Source organism: Drosophila pseudoobscura, chromosome 2 (assembly GCF_009870125.1).
Source record: "Drosophila pseudoobscura strain MV-25-SWS-2005 chromosome 2, UCI_Dpse_MV25, whole genome shotgun sequence".
In the NCBI taxonomy this organism is placed as follows: domain Eukaryota; kingdom Metazoa; phylum Arthropoda; class Insecta; order Diptera; family Drosophilidae; genus Drosophila; species Drosophila pseudoobscura.
The window spans coordinates 19323796-19349716 of record NC_046679.1 but is presented as its reverse complement, the minus strand read 5'-3'; the positions used below and the strand labels follow the sequence as shown (position 1 = coordinate 19349716).

Genomic DNA, 25921 nt, shown 5'->3' with positions numbered 1-25921 from the left:
AGGGAAAAGCAATTTCAATATAAGCACCTTATGCCAGATGCCCAAATGCCTTGTCCACAGTGGAATGAAAGCGGAATCACAACGATAAACGCTACACGGTAAACGGGATAAATGTGGAGTAAAGAGTGAGTCGTGAGAGATCTTTAAATCTCCCTCTTTTTTACGATTATAAAATATTCCTTCGCTCTGGGATGGAAAGCGATTAAAATAAATGCACTCATCAAATAATTAAAAACCATACATTTCTGAAAACAAAAGAACAATCATTATAAGTGCCTTATGAAGTGAAGAATTAGATACGAAAGTAATTAAAGGCATGTGGCATTTATGAATATGGACACATCTCAAGCGAAAATTAACAAATTGATGACCGTCTAAATAATCAAATACCTAAATACCTTTATTCGTGTTAGGACCCAAAAAAGAAAAAAAAAACCCATTCTGGGCGGCTGCGCAGGATCAGATCAGCTAAGAAACCAAAGAAATAGGTTGGAGATATATGAAATTAAATTCTATAAATTTTCACATTGAATTTTTCATGAATTGTATAACAATAATGTTTTAAGGGTGATTCTGGAATTTTACTACCCATAGACCTCAACCCAATGTGCATTTCGTATGACTCTTTCTGCTTCTGACTGCTGCTGGCTTTGGCTTGGCATGCCCTTTAGTGGTCTGGGGTGCTTAGCGCGTGATTTATAACAGCAAAAAAAAAGGGAACAGAGCGAAAAAGAAGCTCAATAAGCAGGCAGTGCCACAGAGAGCAGAAAGCACAAGCTGTAGAGAGTGCATAGAGGGACGGGATGGGAGCCACAGCTACAGCTACAGTGTGGCCAGCAGCACGTAACTGTTAGCCGGTTTCCCATTTCCGGCTGTCATGTGCAGCCAAACCGAGCAGAAGATTGTGCACCATTTGTGCACTAGCCCGGCCGATCTGCTGCAGCTGCAATTTAAGCTGCTTCTGCTGATATTGCTCTGCTGCGTTGATATATGTATGTAAAGGATAGCTTAATTTAGGCAGCCCCCTCAACCCCCCACCTCTACCTGCCCCCTCTACCAACACAAGTGCAATTGCATAGTTAATCAAGAAAACAATCAACAGAGGAAAGCCCATTGATTTATTGTGCAAACAAAACGAATGGTAAAGTAGATGAGCCTTCATGCCAGTGGAAGTGGAAGTGCGGGCGCTCTGGCTTAGTTTGTCCGCCTTTTTAATCGCTCGGTAAACAGTTATTAATTACGCACCCGATTGTTTGCTGTGGCTTATACAAATGCCATTGGCCGCTTACCGGCGTGCCGGGGCTTTGGGGAATTAATCTGTTATGATTGTCATTTGATAAGCTGGCGCCGATGCTGCTGTCGCTGCTGGCAGGAACCGGCACCGGCACCGGCACCGAGCTGTTGTGAAACAAATGAATGGCTCAACTTGAGGCCATCATTAACAACCAGTTAAAGCGATTTTGCTGGCGACATTAGCATGAGTTTCCAGGGATCAAAGGATAAACTTTCAATTAAAATCATTAATTTCCTCTATCTTTATTAGCCGTGACTTTTGTGACTTTATGTATATATTCACAAGATCAGTCATCAGTCATTTATGTCTGCAAATCTCGGCCATCTATTTGGTCGAGAAATAAATAGTCTATAACCTATGCCATGTTGATTAAAGAGGAATGTAATCAGTGATTTTTTTTAATTTAGGGTTTAATTAACTAGTACTTACCACATCGATCAGCTGGGATAGTTTCAGACCCATTTTCACTGTGAGGCGATCCGAGTTGTTACCCACGGGTCGGATGAGGCGATTGTAGTTGCTCAGCAGGTCGTCGTAGAGACGCTTTGCATCTGGGTTGGCCAGGCCGCCGGTGGCGAAGTGTAATGCTATGAATACAGCTGCGAATAGCACGCTACCCATCTTAGGCCAGGTCCAACCCTGTAAGCATATAAAAATACAAATAAATATAGAAATAAGTTTCGTTTCGTTTCGGATAGTTGGGTATTCTGCATTGCTCGCTTTAGTTGTGCTTGCATTAGCATTATTTCAGCATAAAACATAAAAACTTCTGCACTGCAATTGTGCGAGAGAAACAGAGTGCGAAAAGGGGGCAGCCAAGAGAGAGTCGTAAATTCTGCAAAAGTGTCAAAAGTCTTAGGGCTTTGTTCCCTTTTGGGCACAAGCGTGCAGCCATAAACACCATTTAATCTTTGGCTCAAACACTCAAGACACCATACGAGAGCATGCATGTCCCTCTGTCCCTCTGTCCCTCTGGCTGTCTGTCTGTCTGTAGCCTCTGTGTTTGCTCCTGCATATCCTTTCGGCTCTTACGTTTTCTTGCTGCCAGACACACGAGCTCAACATTTTTGCTATTGTTCAATTGCCAGGGGACAATGTCTGGCGTCCTGCCCTATCCGACTCCTGCCTCTCGCATTTTATCCCATTCCCTAACATTCGAAGATTCTGCATTTTATGCATAAAAATCCAGTGTTATTTCGACTGACAACCACAAGTGCTGTCATGTACAGCCAGCCACATTAAGCACATGCAAGCCATTATAATCAATGGCATTTGGATGGCATTTTCCATCTCCTTCCTGCTTCCATTCTATCGGCCAATTAGGAGAAGTGCACAGAAGAAGTCGGTACACAGGAAAAATATCAAAAATCTCCCCAAAATCCTCACAAACAAATATTGGTTTGTTGACTCTCGTAATTGTCCAGCCATTGAGACAATCGTACACGTATGTGATCCATTAGAATATTGTTTGGTTATGCAAAAAGTCCCTCTGTGCACAAGAGGACAAGATGGATTGTAATGCAACTGCCGGCTGTCCAATATACAAATCCGTTCACACTGAATGCAAATAAACTGTTGTTTATATTTAATTCATGACCAACTCGTTCAATTTTCCTTTCCTTCTGTTGGACAAAACTCAAGCAGCCACTTGCCAAAGTGGTTTTAATGCCGACTCAAGATTCGCCAGGCAGGGAAAGCGGCAAAGTGTAACCTAAAACTTTCGACTGAACTGAAAACTTTGCAGTCTTCAGTTTGAAATTTCTGTGATTCATTTTGTCTGCCATGCCAAAAGTTTTTGCGCAAAAGATTTCACGTGTCAGAAGGAAAAGGGCCACATAGTCTTCACGGAGAAAGTTTACTATAATTTGAGATATTCGTATTTGCGAGTATACTCGTACATACAAATACTTATGTGGAATCCTGGTAAATGGAGGTAGCAGAAACACTCCAGACTGGTCACGCCTGAGGGGCAAGAACATTTATCAGTTTCAGGCTATTGCGACCGACGCTAAATTAATTATGGTAATTCCGTGTGTAAATTGTTTGTAATTTGTGCATTGATTTGATAAAAATGCGTCCCTTTTCCGTCTCTAAAATAAATCAAATCAAAAGTTCGTCGTCTGCATAATTCAGCAGTCGCGGCGCCCAAAACATGTGTCTGTGACCGCTGAACAAAGGCCAGCAGCACAGAAAAGTCTACCACACAATAATAATAGCAACAAGAGGGACATGACATATACAGAAAATGGCGACAGGGCGACAGGGCGACAACAGCACAGCAGAGCACAACGAATAACGAAAATATGCCCAACATAAGCAAACGACATCCAAAATGAATGTCATTTCGAGGGCTATTTATGCGCCTCTTAGTTGGCAGATTATTTCATTTCATTTCCATATGACCGTTTATATTTATTTATTATTTATTCTTCCCCTCACACACAAACACACACGCAACGCACACACGCACAGGCTTGGCCACAATTTGGCTTGGCTCGGCCTGTCAATGCTGCGTATGCGCAATATTATTTTCGTACTATTTATTAATACACACAAATGTATATACTTATGTGTGTAAGCTTTTTTGTTTGGCTGTGCTGCTCACCATAAAAACCAGACGATGACGTGTCCTGCCCCCAAAAATGGTTCAGCCCGCCTTTAATGAAAAATGTAAACTGCAAAAAACTTTCTACCAGCGCTCTGGAAATTATTGTTTTGAGAGAGTCCACTCTTGGCTCGCTTTTTCGTTGGAAAAGTTTCGCCTAACGTAATGAAAATACAAAACCGGAAACTCGATTTAATTACACAAATGTTTCATTTGCATTTTCTGGAGCCCGTTCCAGACATAATTAACCCACAAACCTAACTGCATTGACGACTTAATTGCAAGAGAATTGAAACATAATGTTCTGCTGGATAAACCTGATACAATTCAAAATTTTGTGAGGGATGTTTCTGACCCCGATTAGTTTCAGCAGAAGCCAGAAGAGAGATTCTTTCCCCCAAAAACACTTCAATCAAGCAACAGCACAGCAAATTGTTATGTAATTGCTAGATGTGTATATATATTGTTCTCTTTTGTAATATGACACCGAACCAACACTGCCATTCCCTTCGTTTTTCTACCAGTTTATTATCACTTGTTGGTCTGCTTTCCTCAAGCTCTTTGGCAGGGGTGGAGACGGTGGATAAGTGAGCGAGATGGCAGCATAAAAATAATAAGTATCAAAAATAACTGACCAGCACTTGGGCTATAAAGAGAATGAGTCGTACATTGAATGCACTCGACGTGTCCAGCGGCAGTTACAATTTCAATCACTTCCCCAGAAAACTGCAGCAGCAGCAGCATCAGCAGCCAAAAAGTTGCATTAAAAACACTCGTAAAAACGTGGCCAGAAGAGGGTGTATTGCGGTTTCGAGGGGAGGACTTCTGGGTGTATTCTTTCTTTTTCCCATTTTGCAGCAAATATTGAATTGAAACTACGAGTATTTGGAACAGCAATTATTTGTTAGCTGGCCGTCAATTTGTTCGTAATGAGCTGCGGCTGTGTCCGGGTTCTGAGTCTGGGCTCTGGTCTACAGGCTCAACTGTATTTTTGTTGTATTCTTTTTTGCTTTTGCAGTTGCTGCTATTTTGCCCAAATGAAAATGTCTTTCAGCGTGGTAAATATTTTATGTCATTTTTGTGCACGTCTTTTGTGGGCTACTTGTAGTTGCCTCTTTTCTTTCTGTCGTTCTTTCTTTTTGTCTGTACTTCCCTCTGCCGCTGCCTCCTTCTTGTTCTCTCTTTGTTTGCCATTTTTAAGCGCCAGTAAATTTTTTAGTAGGCAGCGCTCGGTAGAGCAACCACAGCAGCAGCAGAAAAGGCAACAGCAACAATACGAGAGTGAAACTCTGCCGGAAACGGCGTCGACGGCAACAAGGCTGGCGAGTCAACTTCCGTTTGTTGTGTGTATGTACATATATGTATGTGTGGGTGTATTCTGTGTTGGGACGGGGGGCTCTTGCAATTTTCCAGTTGAGTTCGTTTTTCATTTCCGTGTTATTTGTTTTGCATGCGCCTCTCCAACGTCTGCACCGCCTGCACCATCGTCAACATTCGCTTTCTTCTGCAATTTTTTGTTGCATCTTTTCGGACTGATATATTAACACGGCCCCAATGGAAGCTGCCATTTTTGGCATTGTTTTTGTAATTGCTTTTGTCTCTGTCCGTTGTAATTGAATTTCATTTCAGCAGTCTGCGTAAAGAATACTCAAAGAACCCACATGTGGGGGCGTCCCCACAGCACACTCAATTGTTTTGCCCCCCGAATGGGATTCCACTGCACACTCCACTTGAAATACGCTTTTTCCGGGACGATGAAGATGGTAATTCAATGCAGTCCGATTCTGGCAGATGCTTGATATATTCAAATTTATTTTATGTAATTGCCAAGTGTTATATATATACTGTGTATCTCTTCCTTCTCTGCCATTGATTGCCCTGTTATTAGTCGTCTGTACCATCTGGATGAGTGCATTTTTCGGAAATTATGCAAATTTCAATGAGCACCGTGAATTGTGTGCAAAATCTTGATGTATGCATAATTTGTAGATATTTTTAATAATTTCCTTGGCAAATACGGGCAAAGAGTTTCGTAGCTGTAGTCAAAAATTCTGTGTTCTGTAAATACTCCCCAGTACATTTGCCAGAGGCAGGACCCAAATCGATAGAGGGATAGAGAAAGCATGAGAGAAAGGGAAAGAGAGAGTTGTATAATCAAAGGAGCGCACACACACACACACAAAAACGTAATCATGACGCAGAGGAGGTGCAGGGCGAAAAAGAGCTAAGCCAAAATACCGGGCAGAGTTTTTTTTTGTATACATATATTCTCGTTTCGTTTCGTTTGGTGTTTTGTTTTTTTTTTTAGGGTTGGGTTGAGTGTAAAAGTAAAAGCAGAAATTTTGTTATTTGAACTTTTGCTCATGAGCGCCCTCAGGTAGCTTGTTAAACATTCTTGGGTTTGCTACACCCATACATATATACTATATACACATCTATATATGTACATGATATATGTATGTGTGTGTGTGTGTGTACTTTTTGATACTCGGGAAAGAAAACTTCAACTTGAAACACGAAAATTTGCATATGATAAGCAAATAAGCAGATGTATTGCTGTTGTAGGTGCCGCTGCAGCTGCCGCTGCCGCTGCCGCTGCCTTTTCCGCTGCCAGGTAGCTGGCAAAAGTTTTATTAGATTCTTGATTCGTGAAAAAACAGGGACGGTGGGGCTGGAAGCAGCACTCTTGTGGCTTGACTGCCCATATGAATATGCGGGGATATGGGGGACCCAACATGAAGAAATATGCGAGGCATTTGAAAATTATTTTTGCATAAATAACGTTTTTGAAGTCTCATGAGCGAGCGTGTGAGTGGCGACCAAAGGGTTGCAAATGAGCTGAAACATTGAAGCATTGGCACAGCAGGGGACCAGAAATTGAGCAAACGGGCAAAACTTTGGGCATAGAAAAGCGGCTTTCGTATGTAGCAGGGCAGGGCAGAGCAGAGAGCAGTCGCTAGAGGAACGGAACGAAACGAAAATGATGTGCAAATGTGCGTGAAGTGCACACATCCTACCCTTATGACGGCACAGTGCCGTACAGTGGGGCGAATGCGAAATATTTAATTTCAAGTGCTTCGAGCTTTCACCCGCACAGGACGCGGGACACGAGACGCGGGACTCAGACAAAGCTAATTTTTCGCTGGCGGCGCCCCAAAAGCTTCCACAAGGAAGAGGGGGAAAAGAGAACGGGCTTGGCTGTGTGTGTGCGTGGGGACATGAAATGCATTTGCTTTCAGCATCAGCGTTTTAAATAAAATATTAGCATTTATTGCCTTCTGCACTCAACGGACTATTTAGGCGGCAGTGAAGAGGGGAAGAAGGGAAGTGCAGGCAGAGCTCTGGAGTACGAAATGGAGCTCGTAACTCGTTCTAAGTGCTATGCAAAAGGGTTTGGCCGACCCAGGTGAATTGTTGCTGCAGGGCGGAAGCTGCAACTGCAATGTGAGAGTGGTGCCCATGCCACCATGCCACCAATGCTATTTATGATCCCTATTTGAGGGGGTTCGCTTCAATCTATCTGCAGTCCTGCAGCTGACCTCCCTTGGCAATTATTCAATGGATCATCTGTCGGATTGGAGTAGATGCTTCATTAGTCAGCCCCCCCCTCCCCTGAGCAGCTCTTGTCTGTCTCGTATGAGTGGGAGAATGGGGATTTCTGAGGTTAATTTGTCTTTAAAGCCACACAAATTACTGACAGAAGCAAGAGGGGAAGCTCCGTGACCGGAGAATACGCAATTCATGCAGCAAGTAACTGCTTTGTAAGTTGAGGGCCGCCCCCGAGGGCGAGGGCACAAATGCGTTCGCACTTGAACCAATTGAGCTTTAAACGCGCAACTGACACACACCCACATTGCCTGGCTGCCAGAGAGACAAAGAGTAAGTGCAACAGTAACCAGGACAATCGGCAGCAGTGACAGCTTCAGCTCGAATGGAGGGCGCAGCATGGGGCCGAGAGAGGACACACACACAATGGGATATGGATATGGATTGTGCTGGAAATGCATCTCACTTATGGCCCGTTGACTTCAATTTGAGAGCCATGCACTCAAGCAGTTCGCAACCCCCCACACATCAAATGCACTTGGCACTTGGCACTTGCATTATCCCCGCTGCTTATCAATAAACTGCACTCCCCACAGGACCATACAATCGCCAAACTGTTGCTGGCCCGGCACTGCCACTCTCTCTCTCTCTCTCTCTCTCTCTGCCCCTTGGGCGAATGAAAGTTGCAAAACTATTGCCCAAAGAAAGAGGCGACGCAGGTGCAGGATTTCAGCCATAGTTGAGCCCTGCGGCTTTATGGCCAAAGTTGGGAGCTCAACTTAGCAAAAATACAAAAAAAAAACAAGCGGCTAATGCTAAAGCTCTTCAAGCGCTTTTATATGGCCATCAAAAAAGTTTCATACGACACGTAGGCCGGCCGAAGTTAATTATGTTTATGTAATCTCATTTGCATAAGAAAGACCAAAAGAGCAGCACCAGACATCGTACAAAATACGAGTAAATGTAGCATATATACAGGTTAACAGCAGCAGGAACAAAATGCTGCTGGTTGTACATCAAAGTTGCAGACAGTCTACAGGCTACAGGCTACAGGCTACGGAAATATGTATGCATAAATAGCCCGAGGTGTAAGTGTAATAAACAAATTACGAAAACATGAAACGACAAGAGCCGGGACCTGAAAATGTCGCGGGTGGCAATGCTAATGCCCGGGTGATATCTCTTTAGCATAAAGCGAACTTATAATCAGCAATTATGCTAAGTAATTTGTCTGAACGGTGGAAAGGGGCAAGGGACAAGGGGCAGAGGCAGAGGCAGGGGCAGAAAGTATATTCAGCTATAGGTGGATACATAAGAGTTGAGATAGTTCTTGGAACCTGCATCCCACACGGGCTGCATAGCTTTTGGCAAGATAATGCTTGCCTGTCCACAAAGGGTGTGGTCTCCTCGCTCTCAGGCTCTCGAGAAATTGTTTCATGCACGCAAAATTCATGGCATACTTTCCGGCGCTGGCAGAGAAACCGAAACTACTCTGCTGCTGCTGCTGATGCCGCTGCCTCTGCCGTTGCCGAGAAACTAGCAACTAAAGAATGTCGGCACTTGCGGCTATGAAGCAGCATGCCAAAAAGCAAATAGTGATCCACGGCCCCTGCCACGCCCCGAAAAAGTAGCAGGCAGAAAATATGTAGGTTGCTCCACGCCCCATCCCCGGCCGCGCAGTCCCCACTGGGGCTGGCTACCCGTGAACTAGTTTCGCGTTCGCTTTAAATTATCTTTGATGCGAGAGCCGCCTGTGGTCCTGGCCCTGGGATGGAGGGGGCGGAATGGGGGCAGGGGGATGGGGGATGGGCATGAAAACGAATTGCCGCAGGTGTCAAAAACACACAGACAAAGTCAATTTGCGCTAGCAGACGACAGGACGAGATACGCGGATTGTGATGGGGATGGGGATGGGAAAAACGAATGGCAATGCCAATGGGAAGGCGGAGCTGCAGATGGGGGCAAGAACAGCGGCCTCGGAGACGGCAGAGTGGAGAAAGTTGGTCGCTGAGCGTGTGCTGCTCATTACGCGGTGCCTTTGATGTGCAGCAAGCCATCGTAAAGTGCCGCCAGCAGCAGCAACAAACAACATTACAAGCCCCAAGTGGCCCTGCCGCTGCCTCTGCCTCTGCCACTGCTGCTTTTTGCTGGCTGCTCTCTGATTATAATCATCGTGATAAGTACTCTATATATACACACATACCAACACGGCCACACCCCCTAGTTGGCCTGCCACACAATGGAAAGCCACAAATACTCCCACGCACACCCACACACACTCAGACCAGATCTCAGTCTCGGTCCCATTTGATGTCACATTTGATGGAGCCACCACCAACCCGCAGTTCTAGGTAAGTCACCGAATTTCCGACGGGGAATTTAATGTACGAGTATACCTGGGATGACACCCGGGTGCACCCGCTGCATGTGCCGATGTTGCCCCGTGTTTATCTTTAATGCATACAAATGATGCACTAACTGCAAATGATGATGGAAAAGGCACTGTGACGGGAGATGGCGATGTAGATGGGAGACTCGCTGAGCAACTCGACACGCCATAAAATCAAGACACACGCCATTTTGCAGGCAGAGGCACCTCTCCACTGCGAAATGTCTTGCAATTCGCCCCTCAAGCGGGGTATACTTCCATTTAATGCCACCAAATGTACATACAACAAAAAAGTTATTACTTTCCTCTTAGGTACGTACAAAATCTCAAATCTGATAGAGGTTAATGGGATGGGTTTAACATTGAACAAGACAGTTACCCAGAAACTACCACGCCGAACAGGAACTTACACAGATCCAAAAATATGTATCCGTTTACTATTCAGATTCTTGGCAAATGGCTCCCTAAAATTTTAGTTTTAATCGTCTAATTTTTGGTAACAGTCCCGCAATTTATGGTGCTTGATCTTTGAACTGAGAACTTTGAAACCACTTTATTTTAAATTTATAGCTAAATAATATTTATTTCTGTGCAACATCACAAATTGTTTTGCAACAATCTGGGTGCCAAAATCTAGCTGCCACAACTTTCATAAATTGGCGCCACTTTCATCTTTCAAGCCCTGTCAGGCACAACAATTGATAGCCCCCAGTTCGATTTTCAGCACTTGGATGAAACACAGGCATAACAGGCTGTTGAAATGACTTTTACCCATTCTGATAGATGGATATATGGATGGGATAGACGAGCAGCTGAAACTAAGGGAAAAAAAATGCCGACAGCTGCCAGGGCATGTCAATATTTCAGAGGTGCGGCTTCTCGTACATTAATCAAATTGCCAATCCTCTGACTCTCTCTCTCTCTCTCTCTATTGTACTTCTGTCTCTCTCACCTATGTCGAGTGATTTGAGCAGAAATAATTGGTTATACATATATGAGGGAGAGGAGCATTGACCACGAAAGGCCCATCCGCACTGCCACAGCCAATTTCTGTCGTTTGATATGCACAAAAGATTTATGAGTTAATTAATGTGGCAGAGATCGAGGGGAGAGTACAACGGAGAAATGGAAGTGCTTCATTGTTGAGTATGATTAATGAGCTTCGCATTTTTCGGTTACTGCCGCCAGGAACCGGAAATGAAACTGTTGCCGCTGTTGCCGCTGTTGGTCTTAGTTTTAAAGTATCAACAAAGTGTGAACTGTACGCTGCATTAGTGGGGTATGCATCAAAGTGGGTCACCCATACACAGAGCCATGCTCTCATCGACAGGAAGAGGAGGAAATGCGGTTGCCAGCAGGCGGCCGACGACGGTGCCGCATCACTTGGTAGTCGTAACTCATTCATAGCTCATAAACGGTGCTAATATTGAGTGTCGATTTTCCACCACACTAGTCCAGGACGTTGCACCAATGTCTCTCTCTTTACCCCCCCCTTTTTGCCACTATATATATATATATATGTATGTGTGTCTGTGTCTGAACAATGCAGCTGTTTTCCTTTCTTTCTCTATTTTCTGCGACCCGCTTTTTGTCCGGACTGCAACGATGTCGACAATGAGGATGAGGACGTCGATGGCGACGACGACGACGACTACGGCGGCAGCTGCTTCATTACGGAAGCCGAGTATCCTGTTAATAGTTTAACATAAACTGTGGTAAAAAGTGCACGCCACGCCACTCGCCATCAGCTTTATTGATTATAGCAGCTTCTGGGACACTTACACGGTATTTTCCGTGCTGCTGCTGCTGCTGCCGTTGATGCACCGGAAGTTGACATACTTAGAAAATGGCGGCCGCCCTGAAGATGGCTCCCGCTCGCTCGCTACAAGCTGTTTGGTCAATTCATAAAAATTCAATCTCTATGTCCATAGTTTGCAATGAATTTAAAATTAAACTTGAAAAATCACTTCAGCCATGGGGCATTTCCTATCTCTACACAAGCACAAGCACAGACACTAACTGCAGCATCATAATTCTTGTATACTCGTATCTTATCGGCAGCAAAAACTTACAACTGTCTTGTGAAGTAAGGGATTTTCTTGCCCTTACCCATCTGGGGTAGGAGGTATTGAGTTGATGTCGGGAAGGAAAGCATGTTTTAGAGACATAATATATGTATGCCTTCATAGAGTATCAATAGGTTACATAGTTCTTATAGACAGTCACGTCTCTCTCTAATTAGAAAGTATGAAAGAACTGATTCTTCTACGTTCAGAAGAATTGAAAAACGTAGGTTAAAGTACTGCGGGTATTTCTTCATTAAATATACAATGTTAATGTTCTACTTTGAATATTTATTCACAAGAGTATCACCAAGTCGAAGTCCAGTGCTTTGCAAGATATTATTTTTTGTGCGCCTCTTGCTTTGGACAAAACATAGTCATAAATTTAAATCAAACCATCTGACAGGCGCCCAGAAGCGATTGCAAATGTATCAAAAAAGGGGGACAGGCAGCATTTAAATCTTGGACAACAGATGGCTGCTTAAAAATATATCTTTCTCTATATATTAAAGTAGGTATATATATATATACATAGAGAAAATGTACACTGATGATTTATATGCCCTGGCTAAGACGGGGTTTGACTAATTATGTGCGGAGTTTCGGAATGTTGAATTGATTGATTGATTGATGGATTGGCTATGGAATGGGAATATTTTGTTCTCATTATTTGCAGGAATTGATATTGTAAAACAGATGTTTCCGCTCCCACTTCATTGTTATTTAATTAGGCTCGATATCGGGGTCGAAAGTTTGGCGCTTGATTAATGTTTGACCGTCGGATACTGGACTCGTAGGTAGGATGTGAGCGATGTAATCGATAAATGAATAAATGACAGCTAATTAATCCCATAGAAAGCATACACACACACTGGCAATCATTGTTGGGGGGGGAAATCAGGACATTTGCAGTCCTTGTGTCATTTTAAATGCAATTTTATTCGCAATAAAAGGGCGAAAAAGTGAGATAAATTAAAAATTCATTAACCCATAAGCGATATAACAGGTGAATCATCGATATCCCGGAAAGTGCAATATACTTCCAATTAAGCAGCAGATCGATTCCTATTTTAGGTACAGGTTTTCTATCAATTGGAGGCCCGGAGCCCAGGCCAACTTTAGTCGAGAGTGAGAGGATTATTGAGTCAACTCAGTTGCCCTCAAGCCGTTTAAACTTATGTAGTTGGGCTCTATGCTGATTGGATCTGGAGCATTTCGTTGGCATGGCAATGGCAAGCCCTGAATAAAATGGACAACATTCAACGACAGGCAACATCTACTAGACGGGCTTTGCATGGGTGTGGATATGTGGTCCTGGTCCAATATGGTGTGTGGTGTGGTGTGGTCTGGTTAGCTCTGACTTATGCATTTGCCACGCATGAATTATTCAAATACTATACTCATGACGCATGCATAGCTGGTAGCCGGTAGCTGGGAAAAATGCATGCACCCGAAATGAAAACGAGATCCAAAACTCAAACAGCACACAAACTGCAGCCACTCGAACTGGGATTGAGTTCTGATTCTGGGCTGCAACTGCAACTGCAACTGCAACTGTGGCCCGGATTTCGTTCAGTCTCTTGCTGTTTCTGGCTGGATGAGTATGAATCCACCGCAAACTGGAGAGGGTGTGGCGTATATGGCATTCGGAATGGGCCTGAAGTCACACAAACAGGAATACGACATGCTAAAACAGAATTATGATGTGAATACAGTGGTATAAAGTGTAGGCCAAAAGTTTGCCAATCAAAATTTTGCATTTGAATCTGATTTGACGGCCCGGAATTCTGGAAATTCACACAAGCGCATTCTGCAATCTGGCCCACAGTGCACCGCATTCTCGTAGGCCATACTCGTATTGCAAACAAATAAACGAAATCTTGCAGTGAATAAACAAGCAACCAGAACGCTGAGCCACAGGGGAAGCTAAAAAATCGATTACGCAAATACCCACAATACTCCAATTCTGCTTGGCTTCGAAGTGCCCCAGGGAACAGCTTCCTAACCTTTCTATTTAGCTGCGTGGAACATGGAAACTATATTATTGAGTAACTTTGAGTTTGAGCCACTGCAAATTGATAAATTGTTGTGCCTGCCTGCCATCGATGAATTTGCTATATGTTGTTTCGATAATGGCTTATGTGACGTGATTGGGGGGAGTACTTTATACAATGGATCTGGGCATATTTGCTCAACTTAATGGCTGAAGAGCAACAGAAGCGCGTAGTTCGATTATTTAATGCAAATCCAATGCATTGTCAATCAGACAGACAGACAGACAGAGTCACCATCTCCCATACCCCACCCCCGCATCCGCACTCGACGTAGCAGTTGGCAAAGCGATTTTCAATTTCCAATTTCAAATTTCAATTCTATGCAAAGTAGACGATGACTATCCTATCCTTCACTCAATCTCCTCCTGCTGGTGCTGCTGCTGCTGCTCCTACTGCTCCTGCTCTGCTTTCGCCTCCTCATGGCGAATAAAATGCCTTCTATGTATGGCATCTATTGACACAGAACCCACCCACACCCACACCCACACCTACACCGACACCCAAACCCACACCAAGAGACCCATAGCGCCAAAGCACTTGAGCAAATACCCGACGAGCCGAGCCAGAGACAATGCCAGAACCCGCAGAGAGCGAGACAGGCGAGACAGACGGTGCACAGGAAGGAGGAGAGGAAAGGAGTTCCGAGTAATGAATTCGCCTCAATTAAGTGGGGAATTTATGGTAATTTCGATGAGTTCTTCAGGAAAAATTTAGTCCGCACTCGTATTATGATAAAAATCATTCACACACGTGTATGTAGACTCGCACGGCAGACAAAAGCGTGAACTATTTTCAAAGTCGAATTTCAAAGCAAACGGAATCGAAGAACATCTCTAGCTTTCGCCCTTCCCCCCCAACCCCTCTTCCTACCAGCAAATGTAGTTTACTTGCGCTAATAGCATTGAACGAGCTCAAAATCAAAGCCCCCGATATCCAGCTGAGACACTCTCTGCATCCATCCTTCGAATCCACCAATCAACTCCCCTTGGCGCCCTTTGTCGCCGCGTGTCGCAACTGCATTCAATTACTTGATGTGTCTATATGGCAGTTACAATGTCTCCTACTACCACCATCTCCCTGTACGAGTATCTCTTCTTGCCGCTCCTTGCTGTGCGCGCTTAATACAATTGCCATTTTGTAGCAGCAGCACAGAAAATGGATGAAAATAAGAGCAAAACAATTTGCAAAAGGTATAAAATTGATGGATAAAATGATGCAATGGCATTGGCTTTTCCAGCATCCTTAGCATCAACTACAGGGATCTCAGCGCAGTGATTGTTTATCTGTCACTGCCACGGCTCCCGTCGCCATGGCAGGTGTCTCAACGGCGACATCCCATAAAGGTAGAGGGTGAAATGTATAAATAAATATGAGCACTGAGCCTTGGCTGGGTTTTTGGGCATTTAAAAAGCAGTAAACTGGCTTCCGCAGTGAGGGAAAATATATTCTCGCTGCAGGTTGTCATTGAATTTTCAGCATCATTGCATTTCCATGGACGTCTTCCCTGCTCCTGTTTTAAAAACTTGCTGACTACTGGTTAACTTTCAAGCACCGGGAAAAATCTAGTTATAATCAGAGGGCTGTTGTCTCACCATAAGCTGGACAAATATTGGATCGATTGACTCACCTGCAAGAAAACAAATACAAAAGGCAATTAGCAAATGATTTGAATTAAGTCAGATTTATAATATATATACATAAATAATTTAGATGGAAGCTTATGCTTCTATAAAAGGTGGAAACCAACAGATTTCCTTTCAACAATCGATGCTAGTGTCGAGCAAACTGTTTTATGCTCTTAAGGGATTAGTTGAACAAATGCTCCATGCTTCGAGTAGTAAGCTTCGTATAATCCCGAAACACAAAAGGCTGTAAAGTCAATTGATTGCATCGAAGTTGAATGGCCTTAAAGTCCGCTCACCGTTTTGGGACTTAATTGAAAATTTCTGTTTGGCCAAGGAACATGCAACATGACATTTGCGGAAATGAAGTAGAGCTGATGGCAGGGGGGAAAGAAAGCCAAAAACAGCTGCCAGCTGTCACAGACCGAAAAACACTCTCTTGTCACCTATTCAGCAGAAAAAGCGAGAAACTAAGAGAGAGAGAGGGATGGAGAAAAGGTGGAAAGTTTCCACTCATGCGATGGAACCACATGTTGTTCTATTATCATGGCGTAAAAATGTTTGGCGAAACTGCACTTGACCAAAAACTGAGCCTGAATTAGCGACCAACCTTCCACCCTTCACGACCACACCTCACACCCCGTCCGGACTGTTGCTTTCTGTCATAAACTCTAATGTGTGTGTGTGTGCAAGTATCTGTGTGTTGTGCGAGCATCTGTGTGTGCAAGAGCGTGTATCTGAGTCTTTGGGAATTTTTTTGTTTTACTTTTGGTGCTTGGTTTTTGTTTATGTTGTTGCTAAAGTGGGTTGGAGGTTGCTGGGGGGCTGTGTGGATGGCTGGATGGGTGGTTAATGGTTATGGCGAGGTGTGGTATGGTGTGGTGTGGAAAGCACATGGACAGGGGACCGGAGGGGCGCCAGGGCCAGTCTGTTAATAATTCGTTGTCGGTGGGCCTCGGCTTTTTGTGTGTTGTCGCAGCTGCAAAACTCATGCTTTTGATATGGCAGATAAGCCCGGCATAAAATATTTTATTAGCCAGCGACTGCACTCGCCTGGCGGCAGACTGGAACTGTGGCGGGGTCGGTGCTGGGGCGGTCCGAGCGAAAAGTATGGAAAGAGCCCCGACATAATGACGTCGACAGCGCCAGCAGCGCAAAAAACTGCCACTCAACTCAAACACAGAAGAAGCATTTGGTTCGCGTCCTTTTTTTCGGATGCTTAGCCATAAATTTCTTTACAGAAACGGGTATGCCGAGCTCCTAAGAATTGATGGAAATTTAAAGATAATGAACATTTGGGCAGTGTATTCCAGGGTTCGTTGTGCTTCTCCTGCTGCTTCTCTTTCGCTTTCTTTCTTTTTGCGAAAATGAAAATTAATGAATGCGAGCAAATGCTTTTGGCATTGTGCCAGCCAAAGGAAGGCAACATACCAAAGACACTAAATTAAATGTCATATGTCAACTTCTTCCTGCCCTGTCTCTCTCTCTCTCTTGTCCCTTCTCTTTCTGTGTCTGTTTGGCTTGTTTTCCAGAGTACGTGTGTGTGCGTTACTTTTTTGTGCCTTTCATTTGCTTGTTTACTGCATGGGTTTGTCTTTGCCACAGCCATCTGCCATTTGGCTGCCGCACCCATAATGCCGGCTTGATGTATTTTAAATTAGATTTCAATTTTTAACTGCTCCTCACGCGGGTGCCAGCCAGCAGAAGCTTCCCCTAGCTTCTAGCCTAATTCAATTGCTTATCCACACCCCCAAAGACTTCAGCGACTGAGAGTTCAATTCGATTATGCCCAGACCAAACAGAAACGTTGCAGGAAGTAAATATTCCCGACTGTGTAATACCCATCACAATAATATACCCTAGATACCAAATAGGCGAAGGAATAAATGCATACCCTGGCTTGACGGGATACGACAGAGCCCAGATAGGCTGAGGAGGAGGACAAAGCCCTGCTAAAAGCTTTATAAGTAGTTAGGAAAAAATATTAATTTAATTTCCGGCTGACACTCACGTGTGCCAGGTGTCATCAGCAAACGGTGTTGACTCTCTCAGGTTTTTTTCGCCTACCACGCAGCGCGTTAAATTATTTAATGGCTCGTGTCAAAGGTAATAAATGTTCGTGCCGCGAGGAGTACTTTTTTACCTTCTGAATGCCGCAAGGGTTGAGTCCAAGGGTGCCCCTGGAGGGTCGAACTGGATTGGTTGCGTGGCAGACAAAAGGAGGTAAAGGCAACAAAAAATGGCTCTTAATGCGCTTAATAGTTCGCGCATCATTAAGTTGAATTGCATGAAAAGCCACCGCTGTACCCGGTCCGCACCGCACCGCACCGCACCGCACCACACCGCATAGCTCGGCACTCCCACGCGCAAAAAAGAAATATCCTTATGGTTATTTTTTACAAGGTTTCGCTGCGCTTAATTGCAAATCAATATGGCGAGGCCTGGCTCCTGCCTACTGCCCGCAGGCTGCTAATTGCTTACTTCAATTGCCGCTCGCTTCCTTGGAACTCTCTCTCTCTCACAATTAGGTCTACTTGTGTAAATTTCATTTGAGCCTTTGCTAAGCCTCTGCCTATGAATGGCAGACGTCTCCCTAATATTTCTTTGCCGCAGCCCCTGCCCCTGCCCCTGCCCCGTCCCTGCCCTTGCCCCAAATCGAGTGTGATCTGCTACCAGGCAGTAATTTTCAATTTCCATGCAAAGCAGGCGGCGACTCAAATGAATGCGCCCACTCATTCCCGAAATCCCTCAGCCAGAAACTTGAGGCCACAAACCGATGGAGCCTCTCGCATGTGAGTGCGTTGTATCCTTCGTTCGGGTAAAATAAATATTGTAAATTATACATGAGTTCGGCTGGCCGTTGAAACAGGGCTAGAAAAGGCTGGAACGTAACACTTTCGACTTTGCCGCATGACTTTTGCTTTTACTGCAACGATTTTCATTCGATTTGTGCCATTTCACACTTGGCCATAATGGCCACCGAAGGCGGGAATGGAAATTTTGTCTAGTAACTGTGAGAGAGTGTTGCTGTGTTGTTGTTGGATGCTGCTATGGATGTTGTAAGCAGGATGACTTGAAAGTGCTCCTATGATAATCTTGTAAGGATATAGACTCAAATTCATGGTAAATATATAAATGTAGTTGACAATCTGACCACAGACATTTCAAGTTTGCAGCCTTTTGCAGCCCCGTCCGTAAAGAGTTAAGCTCTGTAAAATTGTAGCTGAAATATGGGTTTAAAGCAACATTCAGTCCATTTCCCCAGTTGGATGACAATACAGTTCCAGTTCCAGTGCCAGTTCCTGTTCCTCTTCCTGTTCCCATTACCCGCCTCCTGCCACGTGTATAACTTATTTATAAGGCTTTTACGCACAAATACACAAAAATGTAAAGGCAGCAGCGGGCGGCTAGAGAGAGAGAGAGACAGAGAGGGCCACAAACAGAACAGAGCTGGAGCTGAAAAAGCGTACACAATACGAATGGCAGGCAGGAGTCGACTTGGTCCTGGCCCGTGTCCGGGTCCGAGTCTGAGTCTGAGTTCTGGTTTTGTTACTTTAACCCGCTTTCAGCAGAGAATCTGCAAATGGACTTGGCGAAAGCGAAACTTGTCCTTTGTGTGCGCTTTACACATGTTATCGGAGAGGAGAGCACAGGAGAGGGGTTCGGGTTCGGGTTCGGTTCTTCTGCGAGTAGATGCCATGGCTCCCTTGTAGTTATGGAGTGGCAAGGGATGCCCAAGATAATTGCGTCTTTGTGTGCAGAGGTACATACTTATACATATTCTCGTAAATACGTGTATGTGTGTGCACATACATGTGGAGTATCGGCCGACTGTCAGCTTTTGTGTGTGGCAATGAAATGGCCCTGGCAGCCATTAAAAATGTAAAATAGGAAACAACAGGAGGGGCACAACGAATACTAATATTTTTTTACGACTAAGCATTCTGCAAATTTGTACATCTATGACATAAGCATACATATATATATAAATTCCATTTTCGGCTTTCAAGGGTTAAGCGAAGAGCGAGCGAAAATAACTTTGGCAGAAATGTTCGTTATTCGTGCGATGGCGATGGCGATGGCGACATCGACATCTATTGTAAATTATTTTTTCACCATAAAGCAGCTTAAATAAATTCGTAATTATTTTAAATGTGCCCGGGTGGCCACGCCCCCATTTCGCTTGCGAAACTTTCGTCCAAAGTTTTCCATCCTTGCTCATTAAGTAGCACAATTTCTGTTTTCTTTTGCAAGTTTTCCCCTGGTCCTGGTCCGATCTCGGGCGGAGCGGAAGGAGCAACGCGAAAGGAAAATGGGGACAGGAATGGCACCGGGGGTTGGAGGTGCCTGAAGTGGCGTCGCATCACACGCCAAGTAATTATGAATATTTTAACGAACTTTTGCCACAGGCAGCGGCAAATCAAAATATTTCATTCGGCTGCACAAAAGTTAGAGCGAAAAACAATTTCGTCTAAAAATAGAAAGAGAAAGTCGAGGAGCACAAAAAAAATATAATTAAAACTGCATCAGATATAGTACGCCCAGATAAATCATCTTGAATTAAGCACATTTTTTGGGGTTCTTAACTAATTTATTAAGCAAAAGTTGGATAGTTTTTCGCACGCGAAAAGAAAGGAATGGAAACTTTCTTGGCTTTCAGATGCTCAGATTGAATATGAAATATCATAAGAAATCCCAGTTTTTTCTGCTGCTATAAAACTTCCAAGTAATCAAAATAAATTTTTAAGGCGTATTATGAACCTACTACTCTCATTGAAGCTACTTTGGCTCGGCCCCAACCCACCCGATTAACTTACACACACTGCACTGCGTATACGCAATCAATCCGAGTGCTAGATGCCAATCAACTCGAAATGGAGGACCACCAGCCTCGGCCTCGACTAGAGCTAGGGCTGCGTTAGGCTGGCGGCTGGGTCCGACTTTTGTTTGGGTGCATAAATTGATTTGGGGGGGGCTTAAAGCCAATTAAGCGACCAGTCGATGCAGGATGCCCACTGCTGGTGCCACTGCCACTGCCACTGCCACATCTCTCAAAATTCCACTTAACTGGCAGCCGAAGTTGCGGCTTTGTTCGGGGAAAGTTTTGGATACGGCTAAGCGGCATATCCTTTGTCCCATGCCAGTTGCAGCATCCTGCAAGTCCTGCACGTCGCCTTGACCGGATTGTGTGGTCAAGACCGAAAGTTACAGCCAGGCTAATTATCATAAAAATAATAGCGCCTCGGCGATCTTAATTGAATTTTCAACCACAATGCAGCCAGCGACTTCATCTCTTGCCAACAGCAGCAGCAGCAGCAGGTGCAGCCGAAGATAAAAAATCCTGAGCTGAGACACAAACACCTGAGAACAGGAGGGATGCCAGTAGCCAGCTCAAGGCTGGGGATTGGATGGTTTTTAACTTCGCATAATTATAACGAGACTGTTTATTTTACTCTGACATATTCGAGGAGACAAAAGGAGCGACTTGCTCTGCCGCTTAATTTATGCAGAATTTCAATGAATCGACTTGGGGCACTTGGCTTTGGATCTTTGCGCGGCTTTTCCGCCTCTGAGTTGCATAGATTAGCATAAAATCATCAGCGACCACACCACACCCCCCTTCCCTGGGGCAAAAGTCATTTTGGTTTTCAATTAAAAGCGTTCTCTGGCAGCAGTCCCATCCGGCCATATATCAGCCAGGGCGCCGCGTAACTCACCTGCATCATCAATCTAACACCAGAGTCGGGTTCGGGTTCGGGTACGGGGCGTGTTTGGGTTCGAGTTCTGGCACGGGACCCACATGTACGATATACCCCTCTATATCTCTCGTACTCGTAAAATGCGCGGGCCAAAAGGAAAACAGGAAACGTGGTGCTTATAAATTTGCAAGGACATGGCAGGTCTGACTAAGTCCGGGCTCGTAATTCTTTGTACTGGCTCACAACAAACACTGGCCAGCAAAAATGCGATGGCATTGGGTATTCTGATTTGTGTTATCCTCCCAATGCGGATCCTTCGGTGCGGTTCAATGCCCGAAGCTTGTGTTGGCTTGTGTAAGTAATTGCTGGGGGGAAACTACAAGGGGAGTCATTCATTCATTTGCCCCATCATAGCGTGATTTGTTTGTGTGCAAGTGCTGGAGATTTATGCATGTATCCGTCGAAAGGCAGGAGCTGTTCCAAGAGCAATAAAACTAATTATGAAAGTTTACCTGGCTGGGTGAACGAACGAACGAGCGAACAAGGACGGGGAGAGGGCCAGGGCCAGGGCCAGGGGCAGGGGTAACATCGAGTGGCACGTGCAACAGAGGCCACATCAGAGTGCTTCTGCGTTACTCCAGAAAACCAGATAATAATCATAACATTAATTAATGGAATAACCAGAAGGTTTCCGCCCTTTGTTTCTTCTTTTGTGTTTGCGTATTTATACTTTTATTTATATTTTATTACATGTATTTTTTGTTTCATTAAAATTAGTCCGGAATGTTATTGTTGTGGCGTCCCAGAAGTGGGATGAAAAGGCGCGCCCATCTGTCCGACAAAAAGAAGAACAGATTGTGTGTTTTGTGACCATTAAATTGCGACATTAATATACCCCCAAATGGCCATGGATATTGTAGCTTTTTTGATTGCAGTGCAAATTCAAGTTTAAATTTCATTTTCATGGAAATAAATTGGGTTCAGGACAAGGGGAATATGCTGAGCCTGATCTGATACGCTTAAACGGTGGAGACCAAGCTTCAGCCGTCTCTCGGCCTGGTTGGTCCCCAGCCCAGCACTACTACCATTCGGTTTTGAAAATAATATTTGATTCTTTATGATTATGTGTTTTCTTGCTTCCATTTGATATTGCTCATTTTTTGCTGCCTTTCCTGGTTAGTATTGTAGTAGTTGCGTGCCATCATAAATAGTATGTCTGTCTTTATTTTTACACAGAGAGCAGCTTATAAGATTTATGCGTCCAGTCGCACACGTACACGCACGCACACAAGGACAGAGGAAACTTTATTTCCTTGAGACCACACTTTCCGGTTGCCCCCAGCACTGGGAGCCGTATGTGACATAACATTGATTGAGTTGGACAGGGGACGAGCAGGGCAGGGCAGGGCATGGCAGGGCATGGTAGGTGGGACATGCAAGCAAGTGAAGCTATTTGCAGATACTCGTATCTAATATGCAAACTGACAACTTAAGTACGCACATAAACGAAATCTAAGACAGGCATAGACAACGCTCAACACATTCAAGCAAACAACTATACACACACAAGCTCAGACAGAGGGACGGAGAGAGAGTCATATAGGGAGTCAAATATTACACACACTTGGCCCCCAGGACAGACCCCACCACAGTATCCGACTCCACTCCACTGCCATTCATTCCATGCTGCTTCAAATGACAAGTTAATCATTTATTAACGTTGACATGTCATTGCTCAAGTATTTATTTACTGCCTGGCTGTGGCAACTACTCCCATGCACCCCCACACCTTTGCAGGTTTTAGTGGGCTTTGGCCCATTACCTTTCGTGAATATCTGTGCACGAAATCCCATTCAACATTTACCTGGATGCGGATGCAGCGGGGAAATTGCCTAACAAAAGATGATTCAAAAACATATGCAATATCGTTAGGTTAAAGGCAGTGAGCAGTGAGCAGTGAGCAGCTGCAAAATTATTTATAATAAACATAATAAGCAGGCGACAGCTGTTGCCAATGCCTGCGTCACGAAAGTGCGCCAGGGCGTGGCAATGGCGGTTTTTGGGGTGTCGGTTACCCGATGACAGCGCAAAAGGCAGCCAAAATGTCTAATCCTTGAGACATTTTCAGCTTAATTACGTGTTTACCACGCTCTCCAGGACACGCCCGTACCAGGCCCAGGTCCTAGCTTCAGGTGGATTCTGCCAGAGCTTAGTTTTGTTTCCCTCTCGTTTCCCTCTCCCTCTGCCACATACACGCACGCACATCAACAGAACAATGGAGTGAAGTGGTTGGCAGCGCACCGAAAAGTATGCTACACATTTTATACTTTCCCACATATTTCCAGCACACAGCAAAACATTTCTGACGGTTTTTGTGCAGAGCAAAATGTAAAATATTTTATGGTGTATCCGAAAAAAGAAACGATGATGAAACGTTGGGGATGAACAGAAGAGGAAGGGCTAGAAGATGAGAAAAAAAAATACCAATCAGAGTGACTGTTAGCTGAACTCGTGCTTATCGTCAAGTTTTTGATTTGCTTTAAACTTTCCTTTCACTCTGCTTCACTTCTGCTCTCTCTCTCTCCCTCACTCTGGGCCTGTGCCTTTCGTGTGGGGCAAGATGAACTGGGCTTTCTTTTGAGGCAGGCCCATCCACGCTGCGTGTCCTGGCATCCTTTTATTCTCCTTTCTCATTTAGGCGCCTGCCGCGGCTCAATTATATAAATTTTTATGTGGCCCCAAAACGAAAAATTTATGCGAACGTTCGTTTCTGTTGTTTGCACAAGAAAAACGTGGCCAGAGCCCTCCTCCTTCTGCTCCTTTGGTGATGTGCTGGTTTTTGCTTTTGCTTAACAAGTGGGGCGTGAACATGTCCTGCTCTGGATCCTGGTCGTGGGTCAGGACACCACTTAGGCCTCGCTGGCATCATGTTTTCCCCGTTCGTTCTCTTCCATCTTATTAATAGTTTTCCCATCGACATAGAAGCAATAAAGTATTATACAACAAACTTACATACATATTTCATACACGCTTGGGTAAACTGAAAAATATAATCATATTTCGTGGGGGCTTTCGAAAAATAAATACGGGGAACTTGAACCAATAATTAACATGATTTCTGAGATGAAATTTCCCCTGCTGTCGTACTTTTAGAAAGTTTGCAAAACTTTCTTTAGAGCAAAAACTCTTTCCCCTTTCGTTTCGCTTTACTGGCTTTGGCTGTCGTGTTTTATTCTGCCCTTGACTGATATTATGCCGGAGGGATTACTTTGATGGCAGCCCATGAATTACAGCCCCGCACACACACACACACAGACATCACACATACATATGGAGCCAACTCCTGTTCGTACTGTCAGACACATAAAACTACAAATGTACACACATATCGATGGCTGGCAGAAAGGTGCTGTACTGCTGCTGCTGCTGCATTCAATATATCAAGTTGGGACTAGGCTGGCGCAAAAGTTTTATTACCCCCTGCTATGAAAAATTTCGCATTCTTGTTGTTGCCGTTGCTTAGGCCAAAAGATGGGTTTTATCCTTAGAGCAAAGTCAATGAATTGATTGATGTATGCCTCGTGGTTCTGGTTGGGAAACAAACCGCGTTGAATTGAACCTAACCGAACCGAGCCGATCCTAAAGGCAACATTGGAGTAAAATGGGAATAAAAAGGGAAACCGGAAGAGTCAGAGCCCCTTTTTCCAGTCACTCACACATGCACATAAATTACACTTTTACGCTGACATTTTACTATTTCGCAGCCAGCGCGCTGCAGCGTCTGCCTTTTCATTTTTGGAGGCAAACGCACTAAAAAACCAAAGCTAATAGCCGTGAGTGCCGAGCAACTTGGCTTCCGTCGAATTTGCCACACTCGCCACAAGTCCGCACACACACGCAACACACACATATGCAGCAGGGAGCAGGGATCATGGAGCAGGGTGCAGGGTGCTGGGTGCTGGGGATGTTGGAATGTTGGCATAAACTACAAGATTTTATGTTCTATTTGCTGCTTTTACTGCTGCTTTCTCTACTTTTGGCTTGGCTGGGTCAAAACTTCAAACAAGCTGAAAATTAATTTAATGTGCAATTTCCATAGGGGCACGGAAGAGAGGGAGAACGGAAAAAATGATTGTAAACGGCAAAAGTCATTGGGGCAAGCAAATGAAAATGTAAACTTAAGTGGCACACACACGCATTTTTTTCAACCACTTTATGTACAGGGAAAAAGGGAGGAAAAATAAGAGGAAAAGCGGAAAAAAGAGGAGAAAAAGTAAACGAAAGCCGAACAAGCGGCAAACAAACAAGCTAGAGCGAAAAAAAGCAACGGACTGGGCCCGAGAGTCTCGACTCTGTTGCTCTCGGCTCTCTCCATATTTTATTTAACATTCTCTCTACGAGCACTCGACACACATTCAGCGCTAGTTTCGGCCACCATTAATTGGATGTGCCAGTTGCAATGGCCGCCACTATGGCAATGGCAACGGCCACGGCAACGGCAATAGCCAACCCCACCCCACCGCATTCAAGCGGGCCTTCAATTAAATTCAAATTAAGGCTGGCCCTAAGCCCAGAACAGATGGGCAGAGATTTGGGGCGCCACATATACGGCCAGATATGTAAGCGACTTAAATGATGCCCCAATGACG

The 25921-nt window shown here is 44.5% G+C and overlaps 1 protein-coding gene across 1 annotated transcript in view; it reads right to left on the bottom strand.

The window, feature by feature from the left end:
* nAChRalpha1 (nicotinic acetylcholine receptor alpha1) overlaps positions 1 to 25921 on the bottom strand; it is a 54569-nt gene that overhangs the window by 20367 nt on the left and 8281 nt on the right. The window contains exon 2 of the mRNA XM_002137592.3: positions 1724 to 1933. Within this exon, the coding sequence (XP_002137628.3) occupies positions 1724 to 1915 (192 nt within the window). The 5' untranslated portion in view covers positions 1916 to 1933. The remainder of the gene's footprint in view (positions 1 to 1723; positions 1934 to 25921) is intronic.